Below are 20,280 nucleotides of genomic sequence, written 5' to 3'. Positions count from 1 at the left end.
CAAAGAGTATGTATTGGCTTTGCTGGACCACTCATGGGTTCCATTTTCCTGATTGCTGTGGATGCTCATTCAAAGTAGCCGGACGTTATACCAATGAAGTCAACCACCTCAGCAAAGACTGTCTCTGCCCTGAGGACTATCATCACCAGAAGCAGCTTGCCAGAACAAATTGTGAGTGACAACAGATTACAATACAGGTCAGAAGAATTCAGACTGTTCATGAAGAAAAATGGCATCTGATAAACCTCTCAGCTCACCCATTCATTGCTGTCCTCTCCTCAGCACCCAGCAATGAATGGGTTAGCTGAGAGGTTTATCCAAACCTTCCAGAAGTCCATTAAAGTGATGGACAAGGAGGACATTCCTCAACAGCACAAGGTGGACAACTTCCTTTTTGTGTTTCGGAAATCTGTTCATGCAACAACAAATCAAACACCTGCAACACTGTTCTTGAACAGGAATCTGAGATCTCACATAGACCTCCTGAAACCAGATCTATGGAGGGAAGTACAGAATAAACAGTTCAGCTAGTTGCCAAGTGAAACAGCAAGGAGCTTCAAGAATGGACGGAAGTCCTAGCACATGATTACCAAGAAGACAAATAGGCACCCAGTAAGATAGCTTAAGAACTGGACCACTAATGTACACAGTGGATGTTGGAGATCAGACATGGAGATGTCATGTGGACCAGATACTGAATGCTCAACTAAAGAACACACCTGAGCCGATATCATCCAACACGACAGACGCATTACAATCACCGGACTTACCTCTCAGTGATGATGTCAATGACAGCAACGTGACACCGAAAACTGAGAACATGGCCTTAGACAAAACACCTGAAAGAAACAGAGCGCCACTCAAAGACTGAACCTTTAGAACTGTGAAGTTATCGACTGTTATTGTGAAAGCATGTTTATTTAGAATATGGGTTTATGAAAGGGAAATTGAATGTTCTGTACATATACAGTTCTATGTTGCCTTAATCTAAAGGGGGAGAAAGTGTAACGTATGGGTCTATTTCTCCTAGAACAATTCCCCCGCCCCCCCTTAGCACATTGATCTGTTGTCTGCAGGTGCTCTGATGCCTACATATGTGAATTGCTCTTTCTCTCTCTCCTTGCAATGTGAATACACCAGTTAAAGCCATCTCCCCAGTGCATGTTTTTATTTAATTGATATGTAGCAGTGCACAAACACAACATAACACTTGTCATATTTCATTCACCACACCTTGCCTATTGCTCAACTAACAACAGTCTTCAACAATTAGCTTTTCCGTACCATAATTATGTTCCCCACTACACTTCCTCCTGTAAGAACATTCACTCAGACACCTTGTTGTGATGCATATGCTTCCAGCAATCAGATCACTGGCATGCATTGAATCATAATTAAATGTGAGTTAAACATAGTATTAATTATGTAGAAATGGGTTATCATTAAATTGAATACTATGGTAAGAAATGCCTTGTCATTTTTAATTCAAATTTCTTATCATGGTTACGTATTCTTACCAGATCCTTGCTATGAAGCCTCTTTAGCTCTCTTTGTTCTTCCAATTCCAGCTTCTCAACCATTCCCATTTTCTTCATTCCATCATTGACAAATGTCTGGCAAATTATCAAATAGCTAGGATGCACTCACGGTTTACATTGCACACGAGGATTTTGTTTGCATGAGGTACTATAGGTGACTGGAGCATAGACCTCATGGAGAGGAGTGAGAAGCCCATGTAGGCAAGTGGATTTGACTGCCCTCTGCCCTTGCAGATTCTGATTTGAAATAAGCCAGTATCATTTTCAGGGGAAATGAAGAGAACTTGCATCAGATTCGAGCTGCAGAATTAGAACAAATGTAATTTCACCAGTCTTGCTGCTGAGACAATTGCCCCAAACCTCATTTGGGCTCCAGCATTTGCTTTAAGGCAGTCTTTAAATTAATCTGAGATCCAGTTTCAAACAAAGGCACCTGGTACAGTTGCATGACCTTTGCCCTATGTATAGGAAAGGTTTTTTTTACTGTAAGTTCTGCCCCCTTGTATATTTGCTTCCTATTTGTGCTCATCTGTGAAGGAGGTTTTGTTTTTGACTCATCTGCTCCTGGTCCTGGTCCTGGCTGGTCCAGAAGTCCAGGAGAACCACTAAAAAAGTATCATTGTATTGTTAAAAAATAGAAGACTTCACCAGAGAATACCCTCAAGTTGTTGCAGTTCCTAAATTCAGAGTAATTCTCTCTGAATAGATCTTCTCTATATGACTCCCGGTTAAATCTGTGAGTATTTCATGAAATAGTGCAGGTGCAGGGCTTTTTTCTTGCTATTCATACTGACTTCCTGTGAATGATATAAACTTGCCTGTTGAGATGTGGAGCATTTGACAAGAATGTTTTCCCATGTGTTGCACAGTGATTAGCATCCTGCTTGCTTGCTTTCTATGATTCAACGTGTTTGATGCCAGATGAATGTGTGACCAAATGTTGCATTATGTGCATAGCACAATAGAAGTTATTAATTGCCATTCATGACCAATAGCACCCTACAATTCTTTCCAATCACATGCAATTGTTGCTGAATTTCTAGACCCAAGTATACAAAATTAATAGTAATAACATTTTAAATAATAATTACTGAAGCTACATATTTAAAGTTCAAAGTATATTTATTATCAAAGTATGTATGCATTATACAACCTTGAGATGTATCTCCTAACAGGCAGCCACAAAATGAAGAATGAAGACAACCCGCAAAAATCGCGTGTATATAAATATAATATAAAATTTTAAAAGTATCTAAAAATATTAATTATGTGGTAATGAAAGATAATTCAGTGATTCTGCTGTAATTCATCATTATCTGGATTGTTGGTGGTTAAATTATTGAATTTTGTTTGGATCACTGACTTAGAGAGGTGTAATTGCTGAGACTGATGTAGAATTATCAAACAAGTTAGCAATATAGCTCAATTTGTATAAGTATGAAGTACAACAGCAAATGAAAAGTCACCACCAGAGCATTATTTGGCAAAAATTGCTGAGGCAGGAGACATTGGTGCAAATAAGAAAAGAAAATCACAATATGCTGAAATGTAAGCTAGCAAATTTTGGAGTTGGAGCCTGTTGTCGCGAGAACAAAGTCACTGGAGAGACTTAGCTGGTGGATATGAAGTAATGTCTTTATTCAACAAAATGAGACATTAGTAGGCTTCATGTGAAGACCTTTTCGAAGGAAGAGGGTTGGTCGACCCAACTCTTTATGACATTTGATGTGCTAAAGGTCAAAGGACAATTCCATATTTACAATGCATCCACAATGCTTCCTTTCAACTACATACAAATTTCACACCTCCTGCTTCACACCCACATCACAGACAACTAAATGTATTTTATTCAGCATTGTCTTGTCTTCCTATTAACTGTGATTCATGGCTTTTAAGAACCCATTGTTAAGAGCAGCATTTTAAGTTTAATTTACAGTTTATCTTCATTTTTTTGAAGATTGGTGGCTGAAGTTAGTTGCTGAAGTTATTTGATATATGTACTAACCCCAAAAACACCCTAACAGAGCTAAGACATTATGAAGTTGGAGGAATTAGCTAATTCAGCAGAGGTCAAAGTGAATGCAACGCATATGATAGACTGGAGGAGATTAAAGAGGTAAAGAAGAGAGATTTGAATATTAGATTAGGAATTCTAAAATGATGACATTGCCAATTCATGAGCCAGAATATATCAGTAAATTCAGATGTAAATAAATTAATTTGCATGTGTTTGGATATGGGGAGGACATGAAGGCAACTAGGAGAACATGAATCAAGAAGTGACTAATTTCAGGAGCAGAATGGAGACATAAGAAACTGTAGATACTGGATGTGGAGGGAAAAAAAAGCAGAGTGCTAAAGGAATTCAGCAGATCAGACAGCACCTGTTGAGGCAAAAGGGATAGTTGACATTTGGATATGGGACTCTGCATCAAGACTGAGCGTGAAAGGAAAATAGCCAATATGGGGGGATGAGGTAGAGGGGTAAGTGTGAGATAATATATTTTGGGAAGGCAACAAGTCAAGGGCATAATAAATAGTTGTGCCCTAGGGAGGACTGGGAAACTGGTGTACACCCAAGAATCCAAAAAAGTGGCAGCCCTAGTAGGTAAGATTGTTGTAAATTGAGTTGTTGTTTTGGGGGTGAGAACTCAAATCTGGAGTACTGTGTGCAGTCCTGGTCATGAGGCTATCAGAAGGAAGTGATTATACTGTGGAGGGCACAGAAGGGAGTCAAAAGAATATTGCCTGGCATGGAGAGTTTTAAGTTATGAGGAATCAGTGGATAGTGTGCATTTGTTTCTTTTGGAGCAGAGGATGCTGAAGGGATCCATTGTTGAGGGGCATAGGAAGGTACCTTTCTCCTACCCTTTGCCTTAACCTATGTGTGTGGTTTTAACGTATCTATTTTCCCTGTTGCAGTTATTTCTAAAACTAGAAGTTTAAGATTAAAACTAGAACTCTGCTAAGGGGTAGCAGAGTTAAAATGGATGTAAGGAAGAATATTTTCACCCAGAATATGGTTGGAAGCTGGAGCACTCAGCCTGATTAGTGATGGATTCACAATACTTAGGAAGTACTTAGTTGAGGGTATTGAAGGTAGTGGACCAACTGATGGAAAGAGAGGTTTGCATGGGCAGGCATTTGACGATCACAATGGACAGAGTGAGCTGAAGAACCTGTTCAAGTGCCAGATGACTATCTGACTCTGTTCTTTCCTCATAAGAAAAGACTGTGCTTTGAAGATATTGGCCAGAAAGGGGGATGGAATTAGGAGACTCTTCCCTTTGGTACATTTTGGAGGCCCTGCTCACACAGGACACAGGAAGTAAACAATATATTGGACAGATTTGTCCATGAGTTTACATAAGAACATAACATAACATAAGAGATAGGAGCAGGAGTAGGCCAATCGGCCCCTCAAGCCTGCTCCGCCATTCAACAAGATCATGGCTGATCCAATCTTAACTCTAGTTTTCACCGAATCCCACAAGGCAACAGTGCCAACCAACAGGGCACCATGCCGCCCATTTTATTTTATTATTCATCCCGCCCAAACCCATGTGATCACCAGGGGGAAAAAAAAACGATTTGCCAATTGAGGAGAAAAAATCTGGAGAATTCCTCTCCGACCCATCCAGGTTATCAAAAATTGGCCCAGGAGATCACATGGCTGATCTAAACCTAGCCTCATGTCCACTTACCTGCTCACTCACCGTGTCCCCTAATGCCATTTTTATCCAGGAAAATGTCTATCTCCGTTTTGAATTTATTGAGTGTAGTAGCTTCCACAGCTCTCTGGCGCAGTAAATTCCACAGCCCCACTACCCTCTGAGTGAAGAAATTCCTCCTCATCTCAGTCCTGGAACGGCATCCCCTTATTTTAAGATTATGCCCCCTAGTCCTAGTTTCACCCATCATTGGGAACGTTCTCCCCGCATCCACCCGATCAAGCCCCTTCACAATCTTATATGTTTCAATAAGATCGCCTCTCATTCTTCGGAACTCCAATGAATAGAGTCCCAATCTACTTAACCTCTCATCATACATCAACCCACCCATCCCCGGAATTAACCTAGTGAACCTTCTCTGCACTGCCTCGAGAGCCAATATGCCCTTTCTTAAATATGGACACCAGAACTGCACTCAGTACTCCAGGTGTGATCTCACCAATACCCGGTACAACTGCAGTATTTCCTGATTTATGCTCTGACTAACTGAGTTACAGCTGTTTGCAGGCCTATAGACTACTCCCACCACTGCTTTTTTCCCTTTGCTATTTCTTATTTCTACCCAAATTGTTTTGTTATCCTGATCCTTTGAGCCAATATCATTTCGCTTTATTGCAGTGATTTCTTGCTTTATTGACATAGCCACCCCACCTCCTTTTCCTTCTTGCCTGTCTCTCCTAATTGTCGAATACCCTTGTATGTTTAATTCCCAGTCCTGGTCACCCTGCAGCCATGTTTCCGTAATTGCCACAATATCATAGTTTGTAGTTAAAGTGTTGCTAGAAAAGTGTTCTGCAACCTTGCCATGAATGACACAGATGTGCTGATTTTCCTCGCTTTTCCTATTAAATTTTATTCTTTCAGTGGTTCACAATGACAAGCTTTGAGCACAAAACAAATCTTATTCCCATGTTAAAGTAGTCTCTCAACTTCTCTAATTTTTGAGCTTCTTAAGAACTGTTAATGAGCATGCTCCTGTTTGTAACATATTTTATCTCCATGAAGACTAAATTTGACAGCCACAAAAAAAAAACTGGTGCAGAGAGCTTGTTGCACAAATGAACCTACATTGATTACTTTCAAAGCAGACATCATTTTTTCTGTATTTAAAACATTAGTAAGAGCTTTTGGAGGGGAATTTAAACAGATGCTTATAATACATTAGTATGTATAATTTTAGTATTCTCAATAATGATGAGGATACCCATCATCGCAGCCCCTCTCACCCTAACACTTACTTATTTCCATACTTCTGTCTTTATTGCCAGATTCCACCCTAGCTCTTGACAACAGTTAAAATGGAAAACATGAAATCCAGGTTACAGAGGTTTCACTAGATACTTGTAAGGTATTTTCTCTGATGTCAGCTACATTGCTTTACCACTAATCAAAAAATCCAGGCTGTTCCCATGATGTGTATGAAGAGGCAGTGCCTAATTGGGTATATGCAAACAATTCTGTGCTTCCAACAAGGAGAGACAATTGAATGGAATATGGGGTGGAGAATTAGCAGAGTCAGTCCTACTACCAAATGTATATTCCCTTCAAATGCACCCTCTGTTGAGGGGCTGGATCGCCCATCTTCAGTACAACACACACAACTAAACTCAAGACAGGACAAACCTGAACATTAGCAATACTGCAACCCTGTTATATTAGATTGAGGAGAAACAAACCGGCCTAAATACCAAAAAAAAAGGACTATAAGAAAATACGATTCACATGGGCTGCTTTCTTTATTCTTCTTGTATACATATTTCAGCTCCGATTCTTTGCTATTTCTGGTTTCTGTTCAAAATTTCAAATTGTAGCACTTGCCTAAGGACATTAGCACTTAAAAGAAGCTTCCTTGAATACACAGGAATTTTCAATGTTGTATTTTGAACTGTGAACACTAGGGAGATACAGTATAGAAAATAAGAACAGCAGGAACAGACACTCAATGCTGGATGAAGCAGCAGAAGTAAAAGATCAGAGTGGGGAGTAAAGGAAGAGGGCTGGGGGATTTGTTTAGACCATAAGATATAGGAGCAGAAGTAGGCCATTTGGCCCATCATTTGCCGTAAGGAGAAATCGATGTTCATGCACCTCCGCATGATCTGCTACCCCAATGATTCCATATGCTACCCCTACCTCTTTCTGAATTATTTTCAGTGACTTGGCCTCCACGTCCTTCCATTATAGAACATTCCCTAGGTTCACTGTGATCCCTGCATAAAGAACATCCCACTCATCCCTTACCTCACAGCCTACCAAGGGAAATGTCATTCTCATATCCAGTCTGTCCAGCCCTAATAGAATTTCATCTGTTTCGATCATACTCTCTCATTATGAGTATCTTCACATTTAGTTCTGTTTTCTGTTTTTCTCCTAATTTTTATTCACTTATGGTTATCCAACTGATAGATGATAAAAAAAATTAATATTTTGGGTGGAACAACACTTTAGGGAGGCCTGTTGCCTCTCTAATATGTTGTGCTACCAAATTTCTGTCTTTGAAGATTGATAGCTGTAATTGCTTGCAACAAAACTTTAACATGTTTGGTGTGAGCATCTATTGGACCTGGCATTCTCTTTTATAAAATCAATACCCAGAACTACATAATACTACTTATTTGAAGTCAGTAGCCAGCATTGTTTCAAAGGATGTGACTTCAAATGCTTTCAGTGATTTCAGAACTCCTCAACAATTTTAACTCACTCCTTTGTGTCACTGTTAACATATAAATCATCGATCAAGAAAATCTATGTGTTTAGGTGCTAATATTTGTTTGATGGTGCCTTTGTGACGAGAGATTCTTCCATATTAATAATATTGTGTAAGATACTTATTTGGTTATTTTTCTACATTCTCCACAAATTCTACTTGCTCCCAGTATTTTCTAGTTTAGCCTTTTTGTTTTCTCTCATGTGGAGTATAAAATGGGCAATGAATTGTCTATTTTTTCTGTGCAGAGACTGGTAGATGCTGCGGAGGAAGCTGATTTATATCATGAATATAAGATGGATTTTGAGGTGAGTAATCAGTGCTAAAATCTGTAAAAGCAGCAGTCAAAGCTTCTTCCTATGATGTTGAAATGTAGTAAAAACATGATTAACCCAAGTTAAAAAAATTACTTTTGTAAACCACTTTTATAAATTGGACAGGACTAAAAGAACAGATAGGGTCCATGACTCTACAGCATGAAGGAAGTACCCAGTTAATCTTATTCCCCTTCTCTTTTTCCATAATCCTATATATTTTTTTGAATTACAGGGTATCTGCAATTCAATTGAGACAGTTACAGCTGATCTTTTTCCAACTTTTTCTGTATTCTAGATTGTAAAACTTTTCTATTTAAAATAAATCCACCTCACTTTTCTGCTCTTTTATTTTCTTTGATGGCCAACTGTTCTGTTAGTGGAAATAAATTACTCACTCTGCTCTGAAAAGAAGACCTGCTTAAGTTTGTATGTTTTTAATAAATTTCCTCAAACCATCTTCCACACCCTATCAAAGGCTTTGACATCCTTCCTACTTGAATGGTATTTTGAGCTGCTTTTTTTTTAATAAGCTCATCAGCAACTGGTCAGATTCTGTTTATATAAATGTCTAGGCACGTTTCCTCACTCGTTAAAATTGTTCTAGTATGTTGCAGTTATCATTGATACATTGATGTAATATCATGTAAGACCCTCTGGATTTTAACATCATATTATGGGTGAGAGACTGTCCACAGAATTAAATATTATTTTTCTGAAGATTACTATTGCAAAGGTTAAATGCTGAAATTGTAAACTTGGCAGTGTTGGGTGGCTGAATTGTTTAAATTTTTGCAATCTATTTTATGTTTTAAATTACTGATACTTTGACATCATGCAGAACTTCAACCTGTTTCGCTAATAGTTGGAAGTAGTTGGAAGGACCCAAATGCGTGTGTTGGCCTGCGGATGAATTCCTGTGAAAGATCATTAATGATTGCATGAGCAACATATTATTTTCTCCAATATGAATGTTAACCATTGAGCAGGTCTGCATCCTCTTAGTCAGTAGGAACGGGAATTTAATGCTGGTGATAAGTAGGTCCCAAAAATGAATGTATAAAAAAACGAGGTGACCATTGTACATGAGATCCCATGCACCAGATAATGTTGGAGATATAGAAAGATCTACAAAATCTGTTTCCCTCTCTGACAAACAGCTTTGTTGTGAGAGGACAGTAATAAGACCTGATTGAACATTTACAGCAGGTATAGAGTCCAGCCTGTCCAGGTAATATTTCTCCCTCCAGAACACTGCTCAATCTGTTTAGAATAGTACCAGATGTCTGGAATAAGGATACATGGACACTTATGAAAGTTTGGCCTGCCCTTTTATCCCATGTGTCCAATTTTATTTATGAAACAGCATTTCTTAAAAGGGCAATGTATACTTCATCCTATGTGTGAAGGGAAGCAAAGATAGTGTGCTTTTTATTTGTTTTACTTATTCTTGGTCTTTTACACACATCTATCCTTGACTCAATTACCAGTCAAGAAGCAATTGGATTATAGTCAACTTGTAGTCAACAGGTATAGTCAACAAGTTGAAGCAAGAGGCAAAGTGAAGAAGTAAAGGCATCTCGGAGAGAAGCCATTTTTTTTTAACTGATCGGGGCATGGAAGCTAGACTGCGCAGGTGCGTGATGTAGTGCACCAAAGGTTTAAAAAAAAAATCGCCATATATGGCGTTCATCGTCGTAGAGGCCATTGTCAGAGTGGACTGATTCAGAGTGGGATGGCTTTGGCGTGAACAGGCAGAGGCGAGGGTAGGTTCCGGTAAGTTTTGTTTTGTTCGTTTAGAGTAGAGAGAATGCCAGGCAGGATGTTTGAATGCTCCTCTTGCAGAATGTGAGAAGTCAGGGAGACCTCCTGTCTCCCTGACAATGACACCTACAAGAAGTGCATCCAGCTGCAACTCCTAACAAACTGCATTGGGGAATTGGAGCAAGAGCTGGATGACCTCTGGATCATTCAGGAGAATGAGCAGTTTATAGATAGTAGCTACAGGGAGGCAGTTACACCAAAGGAGCAGCGCACAGGTAATTGGGTTACCGTCAGGCGAGGGAAGGGGAAAGGACAGGCAGAGCAGTAGCCATTTCCCCCAACAACAAGTATATCGATTTGGATACTGTTGGGGTGATGATTTACCTTGGACAAGCTACAGAAACCAGGTCTCTGGCACTGGGTCTGGTTCTGCAGTGCAGAAGGGAAGGGGAGAAGAAGAGGAGAGAGATAGTGATAGGGGACTCGATAGTTAGAGGTACAGACAGGAGGTTCTGTGGTCGTGACAGAGACTCCCGGATGATTTATTGCCTCCCGGGTGCCAGGGTCAGGGATGTCTCTGATCACATGCACAACCTTCTGAAATGGGAGGGTGAGCAGGCAGATGTCATGGTACACATCAGTACCAATGATGTAGGAAGAGTGAGGAGGTCCTGAAGAGTGAGTATAGAGAGCTTGGTAGGAATTTAAAAAGCAGGACCTCGAGGGTGGTAATCTCAGGATTGCTACTGTGTCATGTGCCAATGAGGGTAAGAATAGGATGAACATGTCAATGAGGAACTGGTGTATGGGGCAAGGTTTCAGATTTCAGGATTATTGGGACCTGTACAAGAGAGACGGGTTACACCTGAACTACAGGGGGACCAATATCCTTGCAGGGAGGTTTGTTAGTGCCATTGGGGTGGGGGGGGTTAAAACTAGATTTGCAAGGGGATGGGAACCAAAGTGACCGAGTAGATAGTGGAGTGGGGTGAAAATAAATGATGTTAAAGGTTCATGCAAAGTCACAAATAGAAGGGTTGTGTGTGGTGGTAATAATCTTCTGAGGTGTGTCTATTTCAATGCGAGGAGTATTGTGGGGAAGGCTGATGAGCTGAGGGCGTGGATTGACTCATGGAATTATGATATTGTAGCCATTAATGAAACTTGGCTACAGGAGGGGCAGGACTGGCAGCTTAATGTTCCAGGGTTCGGATGTTTCAGGCATGATAGAGGCAGAGGAATGAAGGGTGGAGGGGTGGCACTGCTAGTCAGGGAAAATGTTACAGTAGTGCTCAGGCAGGACAGATTAGAGGGCTTGTCCACCGAGACCATATGGGTGGAGCTGAGAAGCAGGAAAAGTATGACCACATTAAAGGGGTTGTATTATAGATCACCCAATAGTAAGCGAGAATTGGAGGAACAAATCTGCAGAGAGATAGCAGACAACTGCAGGAAACATAAAGATGTGATAGTAGGGGATTTTAATTTTCTGCATATTGTTTGGAGCTCCAATACTGTTAAAGGTCTAGATGGGTTAGAGTTTGTAAAATGTGTTCAGGAAAGTTTTCTAAATCAATATATAAATGTACCAACTAGGGAGGATGCAATATTAGATCTTCAATTAGGAAACGAGTCAGGACAGGTGACGGAAGTGTGTGTAGGGGAACATTTTGGTTCCAGTGATCATAACACTATTAGTTTCAACTTGATCATGGATAAAGATAGATCTGGTCCTCGGGTTGAGGTTCTAAACTGGAAAAAAGGCCAAATTTGAAGAAATGAAAAAGGATCTAAAAAGCATGGATTGGGACAGGTTTTGTTTTCTGGCAAGGATGTTGTTGGTAAGTGGGAGGCCTTCAAAGGAGAAATTTTGAGAGCGCAGAGTTTGTATGTTCATGTCAGGATTAAAGGCAAAGTGAATAAGAATAAGGAACCTTGGTTCTCTAGGGATATTGGAACTCTGATAAAGAAGAAGAGAGATTTATGACATGTATAGGAAACAGGGAGCAAATAAGGTACTTGAGGAGTATAAAATGTGCAAAAAACACTTAAGAAAGAAATCAGGAGGGCTAAAAGAAGGCATGAGGTAGCTTTGGCAGTCAGGGTGAAGGATAATCCAAAGAGCTTCTACAGGTATATTAAGAGCAAAAAGATAGTAAGGGATAAAATTGGTCCTCTTGAAGATCAGAGCGGTTGGCTATGTATGGAACCAAAAGAAATGGGGGAGATCTTAAATGGGTTTTTTGCATCTGTATTTACTAAGGAAACTGGCATGGAGTCAATGGAAATGAGGCAAACAAGTAGTAAGGTCATGGAACCTATACAGATTGAAGAGGAGGAGGTGCTTGCTATCTTGAGGCAAATCAGAGTAGATAAATCCCCAGGACCTGACAGGGGATTCCCTCGGACCTTGCAGGAGCTTAGTGTTGAAATTGAAGGGGCTCTGGCAGATATATTTAAAATGTTGGTATCTACAGGTGAGGTGCCAGAGGATCAGAGGATAGCTCATGTTGTTCTGTTGTTTAAAAAGGCTCAAAAAGTAATCCGGGAAATTATAGGCTGGTAAATTTGACATCTGTAGTAGGTAAATTTTTGGAAGGAGTACTAAGAGATAGGATCTACAAGTATTAGGGAGAGTCAACACAGCTTTATGCCTGGTAGGTTATGTTTAACAAATCAATTAGAGTTTTTTGAGGAGGTTACCAGGAAAGTGGATGAAGGGAAGGCAGTGGATGTTGTATACATGAACTTTAGTAAGGCCTTTGACAAGGTCCCACATGGGAGGTTAGTTATGAAGATTCAGTCACTAGGTATACATGATAAGATAGTAAATTGGATTAAACATTTGCTCAGTGGAAGAAGCCAGAGAGTGGTAGTGGAGGATTGCTACTCTGAGTGGAGGACTGTGACTAGTGGAGTGCCACAAGGATCAGTGCTGGGTCCATTGTTATTTGTCATCTATATCAATGATCTGGATGATACTATGGTAAATTGGATCAGCAAATTTGCTGATGATACAAAGATTGGAGGTGTTGTGGTCAGTGAGGAAGGTTTTCAAAGCTTGCAGAGGGATCTGGACCAGCTGGAAAAATGGCATATGGAGTTTAATATAGACAAGTGTGAGGTATTGCACTTTGGAAGGTCAAACCAAGGTAGAACATACAAGGTAAATGGTAGGGCACTGAGGAGTGCAGTAGAACAGAGGGATCTAGGTACACAGATACAAAATTTCCTAAGAGTGGCGTCACAGGTGGATAGGGTAGTAAAGAGAGCTTTCGGTACATTGGCCTTTATAAATCAATGTATTGAGTATAAGAGTTGGAATGTTATGTTGAGGTTGTATAAGGCATTGGTGAGGCCGAATTTGGAGTATTGCATGCAGATTTGGTCACCGAATTACAGGAAGGATATTAATAAGCTTGAAAGAGTGCAGAGAAGGTTTACAAGGATGTTGCCAGGACTTGAGAAACTGAATTACAGAGGAAGGTTGAATAGGTTAGGACTTTATTCCCTGGAGCATAGGAGAATGAGGGGAGATTTGACAGAGGTATATAAAATTATGATGAGTATAGATAGGGTGAATGCAAGCAGGCTTTTTCCACTGAGACTAGGGGAGAAAAAAACCAGAGGACATGAGTTAGGGGTGAAGGGGGAAAAGTTTAAAGTGAACATTGGGGAGGGGAGCTTCTTCACACAGAGAGTGGTGGGAGTGTGGAATGAGCTGCCAGATGAAGTTGTAAATGTGGGCTCACTTTTAACATTTAAGAAAAACTTGGACAGGTACATGGATGAGAGGTGTATGAAGGGATATGGTCCAGGTGCAGGTCAGTGGGACTAGGCAGAAAAATGGTTTGGCACAGCCAAGAAGGGCCAAAAGGCCTGTTTCTGTGCTGTAATGTTTTATGGTTCTTTGGTTGTAGAATAGGAACATGATTCACCAGTCAGAACAATGGTGTTTAGAAATCCAAACTTAATTTTTCTGATTAAGAGTGCTGACCAGGAGTGCTATCTAACCAGTTAGTTAGGCAGGCATGTTATCTCATCAGAGTGAAGCAAAGCTGGAAGCTGGTGCAAAATGGTTAACTCATGAAGGTGGTCCTGCCAATCACCTGACATCAACTTTAGTATATTGAATTTGTATTCAGTCAAGTGCACAGCTGGAAGCTGACATGATGAAATGTTAACAATGTTGTCACATCTCATTCAAAACATACAGCTGCTCATCATAGTTCCAACAGCTGGGCTGTTTGTATCACAATACAGCAACTTTATTGCAATTGTTTGCCAACATGTTAGTATTGCAGTTATATCTCATAACTCATGTTGGATATGTAATCCTAACTTGATATGGGGACTGAGATTGTAACATGTTATTTAAAATATTAAAAAGACAATGATTTTTGACACTTTATTGTAAGTATGACTGCAAATCAATTTTATATTGTGACTACAGTTTATCACTCATGTTCAAAACTGATAAAAATAACTCATTATAATTTTATTTCAGTACACAACTCCTTCATAGCAGTGGGTAGAGATAGGCATGATAACAAAATAATACAATTAATCACATTCTATTATTAAGTCATTTTAGGGCAGTTTCCCAATGAGGTGGTTGCACTATTCCTCATTTTTGGAGTACACCTCAGTATGAATTAACTAATTCCTTATCAAGTTCAAGTTTATTGTCATTCAACTGTACACAAGTATACTGCCAAACGAATCAGTGTTCCTCAGGATGAAGGTGCACAACACAGTATGTATGACTCACACACATAACACAGATATATGCAAGGAGAGCCTTGATTAAAGATAGGCCTATTTGGATGAGCAGGGCAGCATTGGGAGGATCGTGCTTTTTGATTTCTTAAGTGCCTTCAATACCGTACAGTCCTCATTGCTGGGGGAAAAGCTCTATTCAGTGCAGGTTGGGACTTTCACTGTACCCTGGGTAATGGACTACCTGGCTGGAGGACCACAGTTTGTGCAGCTTCAGAGCTATGGCTATAAGCAGCACTGGGGCTCCAATGGGGACTGTTTTGGCTCCGTTCCTGTTTACCCTGTATACCTCAGACTTTAGATACAACACTGAGTTGTGTCGTCTGCAGAAACTGCCCGGCCAACCTGCACCGGTGGGGCATGGCAAACACTCCAGCATGCCAACCGTGCCAGAAGAGGGGCACTTTGGAGCACATCCTCAGATGCTGCCCGAAGGCACTGGGGGAAGGATGATACTGCTGGCGCCATGACCAAGTCCTAAGGTCTATGGTGGATGCAATAAGCTCAGTGATTCAAGACAGCAAAAATCAGCACGCTCCCAAACAGTCCATCACCTTTATTAGAGTGGGGGAGAAGGCTCAACATCAGCCTAGCTCCTCGGGAGGGCTACTTGCCACTGCATGAGACCGGCAGCTCCAAGTCAACCGAGGGAGGCAGCTGAAGTTCCTTGAGAACATCACAGCTATTCCGCTCCGCCTGGACGTGGTGTTAATATCGGGTCTACAAAGCAAGTGGTCCTGCTGGAACTTACTGTCTCCTGGGAAGACCAGATTGAAGAGGCCAACGAGCACAAGAGGGCTAGATACACAAATGTTGGTGCAGAATGCTGGAGCAATGGCTGGAGAGCTCACTGTGAGCCAGTCGAAGCTGGGTGCCGAGCTTTGCTGGCTATTCATTACAACGGACTCTTAAACTCCTTGGAGTAAAAGGACTGCAGTGCAGAAGAGCCACCAAGAACATTCTGGAGGCTGCTAAAAAGGCCTCGCAGTGGCTGTGGATCCGGAGGGGGGATCCGTGGATTAGTGCGCCACTTGAGCACGAGTCAGGGGCTGATCACCCCCAGCAGGGTCACCCAGGCAAGGGTGTCTGAAGATTAAAGACCCGAAACATCCTACGACTCTGGGTTCATCACTGAAGACGTGTCCAAGTAGCAACAGAAGGTGTATTTGACTGATAGCCAGGTTCACAGATATGACTGTATCATTACCACAATTGTTTGCTTTAACCAACAAAAAATGGAAGCACCTTCACAAGCTCCCAAAGCCCTCAACAACCCTGTGTCTGAGGCCAAAGTTAGAGCATTCGTCAAGAGTATAAATCAATGGAAACTATCTGACCCAGACAGTGTAACAGACCGAGCTTTGAAGATCTGTGCTAATCAACTGGCTAGAATGTGTACTGACATCTTTAAACTCTCATTTTGGCAGTCTGAGGTACCCACCTGCTTCAAGAATGTGGTAATCTATCTCAATAACTATTGTCCAGTAGCACTTACATTACATTGGTCGTGAAACATATCGATGTCTGCCTGAGGAGTGTCTTAGATCAGTTCTAATTTGCCTACCATCACAACAGGTCAGCAGCAGATGCCATTCATTGGCTCTTCTCTCAGCCCTGGGACATCTAGACAGTGAAGATGCATACGTCAGGGTGGTTTTCATTGGCTATATCTCAGCATTCAACATCATCATCCCTTGAAAATAATCAATAGCCCTCAAGACCTTGGCATCGATACCACCTTATGCAACTGGATCTTCGATTTTCTCATTTGCGGATCTCAGTCAGTTCATGATCACCATCAGTACAGGCTGATCAGTAAGGCTGTGTGCTTATCCCCCTGCTCTTCTGACTTTATATTTAAGACTGAGGGGCTGAGTACAGCTCCAATGCCATATTTAAGTTTGCTGATGATACCACAGTTGTTGTCCGAATCAAAGGTGGTGACGAATCAGCATACGGTGGAGCTTGAATATTTCACTGATTGGTGCCACACCAGCCTCTCACACAACAACAGCAAAACCAAAGAGATGATTATTGACTACAAGAGAAGGAAACTGGAGAGCCATGTTCCACTAGAGGACTGGAAGTGGAGAGGGTCAGTAACTCAATTCCTTGGCCTTATCATTTCAGAAGATCTGTCCTGGGATCAGCATGTAAGTGTTATTACAATGAAGGCACAGCAGCACCTCTACTTTCTAAAAAGTTGGTGCAGATTGGCACGTCATCTAAAACTTCGATGATCTTCTACAGATGCACAGTGAAGGATATCCTGACTGGTTTCATCATGGCATGCTATGAAATCACCAAAACCCAAGAATGGAAAAGTCCACAAAGTGTAGTGGATTTAGCCCAGCCCATCACAGGAACAGTCCTCCCCACCACTGAGCACGTCTACAAGGACTGTTGTCACAAGAAAGCAGCATCCGTCATCAATACCCACCATCCAGGTAACGCTCTCTTCTCGCACCTCCCACTGGGAAGGGATGCTGGAGCATTAGATTCAGCACAACCAGGTTCAGGAACAGTTATTACCCTTCAACCATCATGCTCCTGAACCAGTGGGTATAACTTCATTCAGCTCAGCACTGAACTGATTCCACAACCTATGGATTCACTTCCAAGTCACTATAACTCAGGTTGTCTGTATTATTTATCTGTTATATGTATTTTTTTTGTATTTGCAGGGTTTGTCTTCTTTGGCCCATTGGTGTTTGTCAGTCTTTGTGTGTGTGTATTTTTCATTGTTTCAATTGTACTTCTTTTTCTATTGTGAATGCCTACAAAGAAATGAATCTCAGGGTAATAAATGGGGATATACTGTATATGTATTTTGATAATCAACTTACATTGAACAATATATTGTTGATAAGTGGTAGAATAAAGGAAATAATAAACAAAAGAGTGGATTTCAGTTAACTGGGACATATTGGGGCCAATACATTTTGGCCCAATTAGGCAGCTATCCCTATTAACATAAGTTTCATATAAATATTTAAAAAGCTATAAAAAGGCAAACTACTAATTATGAGTGCTAATTATGTGTTTAAATTAAATACAGAACAAATTAGAACACTACCAATGCTACTACAGTTCTACAAAACAGTGTATCAATTCCTAACGGTTATCAATGGAGGAATTCATGCAGTGCATACTGCCATGTATGAGGTGTTCTTTGAAGTATAGCACCTCTGATGGAGAGGCTTATCATGTCCTTTCTGGGGCAGCTCACTCATTATCGGTTCCCCACTGGACAGTCAGCTCTCATCTTTGGTTCCAAGTAGCTGTTTAATGCAACAGCAGCTACACCCCAGTACATTACATCAACAGGTGGACTAAAACAGGTGAGGGGAGTTGGCAGGCCTCATACTGTGGTGAAATAGAGACATGCCTGTCCTAGCATGTGAAGTCAGCTCTGGTAGACTAGGCGGATGAGATCTACAGTGAGATCCAACAGCCAAGAAAGCAGTTCTGCAATATTTCATGGAGAATGAAGGCCATGACAAGGCACAGAAGAAGCCATGGTTATCCACTGCAACCAAGGAAGACCCCAATTTGTGACAATTAATCGTACTATTGGATCCGGGCTTCCGAGGTAAAGAGAGTGGAACTGTCCCAGTGGAACAGTTTCCGCTTTAAAAACTCTCCTGCACAGGTCTCACTATCATCAACCACTTTTTATCAGTGACAAAAGTCACTGCTTTTTGAACCCAACACATACAACTGACACTATTTAAAAACTATTCGCTCTACGCACAGTTTAATGTCTAATGGTAAAAAAGTTTACATGACTGATGCTAGTTAGAAACTGTTCAGCAACAATCTCCAGTCCCAATTAAGTGGCATAGTGTCCCAAATAAATGAAGGGAATTCTAGCTATTTTCTTGATTAGCTTTTGTTCTTTAAGAGTTGACCTAAATAAGTGACTGTCCCAATTAATAGATGGACCAATTAACCAAAATCTACTGTACATATAAGGAGAGAACATTGTTTTTATTTGCATATTTGCATATGTCCTTCCAGATGCTCAGCTCAGTCAAGGGTCCCCGCATGTATGTCACTGATTATCTACCATGGTTTCAGTTTTTTTGAGCTTCAGTAATACTTACAAATTGTCGATGTATATGACACTTTCAAGTAAAATTTTCCATATAGACTTGATTAAATCTATCATTTGTACTGAGTTACTTGATCACGTATAAGATGCTCTCTTTAGAACCCTGAATTAAGAAGGAGAAAAGTAGCCAGGATATTGAACATCATCAGTAAATTTTTTATAAAATGGATTCTAATTGTCGATCTGTGAATGAAAGCAATATTTTATTTGATGGGGAATAATATCATCAAAATGTGTTTTAATATTTTTCTTCTCTATTCTGCAGTATGATTATTACAATTCTGTGTTGATCAATGAGGTAGATGAAAACGGCAACTATGTGGAACTAGGAAATCAGTTTATTTTGGAAGAAAATGAGCATTTCAATAATTTGCCAGTGAACACCTCACTTAGCAACATACAAGTTCCAACTAATGTATATAACAAAGGTAAAAAAACAATTTGTTCCTTATTTTGTTCATTATCTTTTATCTTCTCATGTCATCTTATTTTTGATCATTTTTGCTCTTCCTGAAAATTGCTGCTGCTTAGGGTTGCTGTCATCCCTTTTCCTCTATAATCTTTCTAGGATCTATTGAAAAGGCCTCTAGTAGTATTGTGGCCATCACAAAACCTTAGGCATCAAATTTGGAATTGCCTCTGGAAGGCTAGTTGATCTTCAGAAATTATATTCCGAGAGAGCTGATTTTAGATGAGCCTTGGGCTTTTAGTGTACACCCCATAGGATTTACCATTTTCGAAATGTAACCAATTCCTGACTGAGTAATGCAGAAAAGGAAATATCTCAATAATCATCAATACCTTCAGTTATTAATATAACCTTCAAATGAACATCTTGAAAATTCCACGAAACTTGTGGCAGAAGTTGTTTGTTTGCTACACAAAAACTGCACATTATATAAGGTGCAGTTTTAGTATACAATTAAATAACTTTTCAAAGATATATTTTATAAATGTGTTAGCAGCATCTAGTGGCAGGCCATTAACATTGTTGCTCTTTTTGAATGTTAATAGACTTGTCAAAGGTTAATAGATGTCTCTCCAAATGTTATGATTTGGATGCTATTTAATCAGATTGGCCAAATGTACATTTCAACAAGTGCTTGAACTGACATTGTTTCTTGGTTATGAATATTTGCTGTAGTATTCAAGGACTGTTATTTCTGTGAAACAAAAGCTGATTTGTCATGTTACTGTAGTTCAATGTGGTCTATTTTTTAATTAAAGGTCTTTAGAGTTAGAATCCTGATCATTGTATAATCTAAAGCAAGATTTGAACCAAGTATCTGTCAAGAAACATATACATTTTATTGTGCAACCATCATATTGAGGG

General features: G+C 40.2%; 1 protein-coding gene across 1 annotated transcript in view; it reads left to right on the top strand.

Annotated features, from left to right (window-relative positions):
• LOC132397679 (voltage-dependent calcium channel subunit alpha-2/delta-4-like) overlaps positions 1 to 20,280 on the top strand; it is a 341,368-nt gene that overhangs the window by 8,274 nt on the left and 312,814 nt on the right. Inside the window, exons 3-4 of the mRNA XM_059976447.1 lie at positions 8,225 to 8,284; positions 19,213 to 19,375. Coding sequence (XP_059832430.1) covers positions 8,225 to 8,284; positions 19,213 to 19,375 — 223 coding nt within the window. The remainder of the gene's footprint in view (positions 1 to 8,224; positions 8,285 to 19,212; positions 19,376 to 20,280) is intronic.

This window comes from Hypanus sabinus, chromosome 8 (assembly GCF_030144855.1).
Source record: "Hypanus sabinus isolate sHypSab1 chromosome 8, sHypSab1.hap1, whole genome shotgun sequence".
NCBI lineage: Eukaryota > Metazoa > Chordata > Chondrichthyes > Myliobatiformes > Dasyatidae > Hypanus > Hypanus sabinus.
The sequence above is the reverse complement of the archived record's forward strand: the minus strand, read 5'-3'. Positions and strand labels throughout refer to the sequence as shown.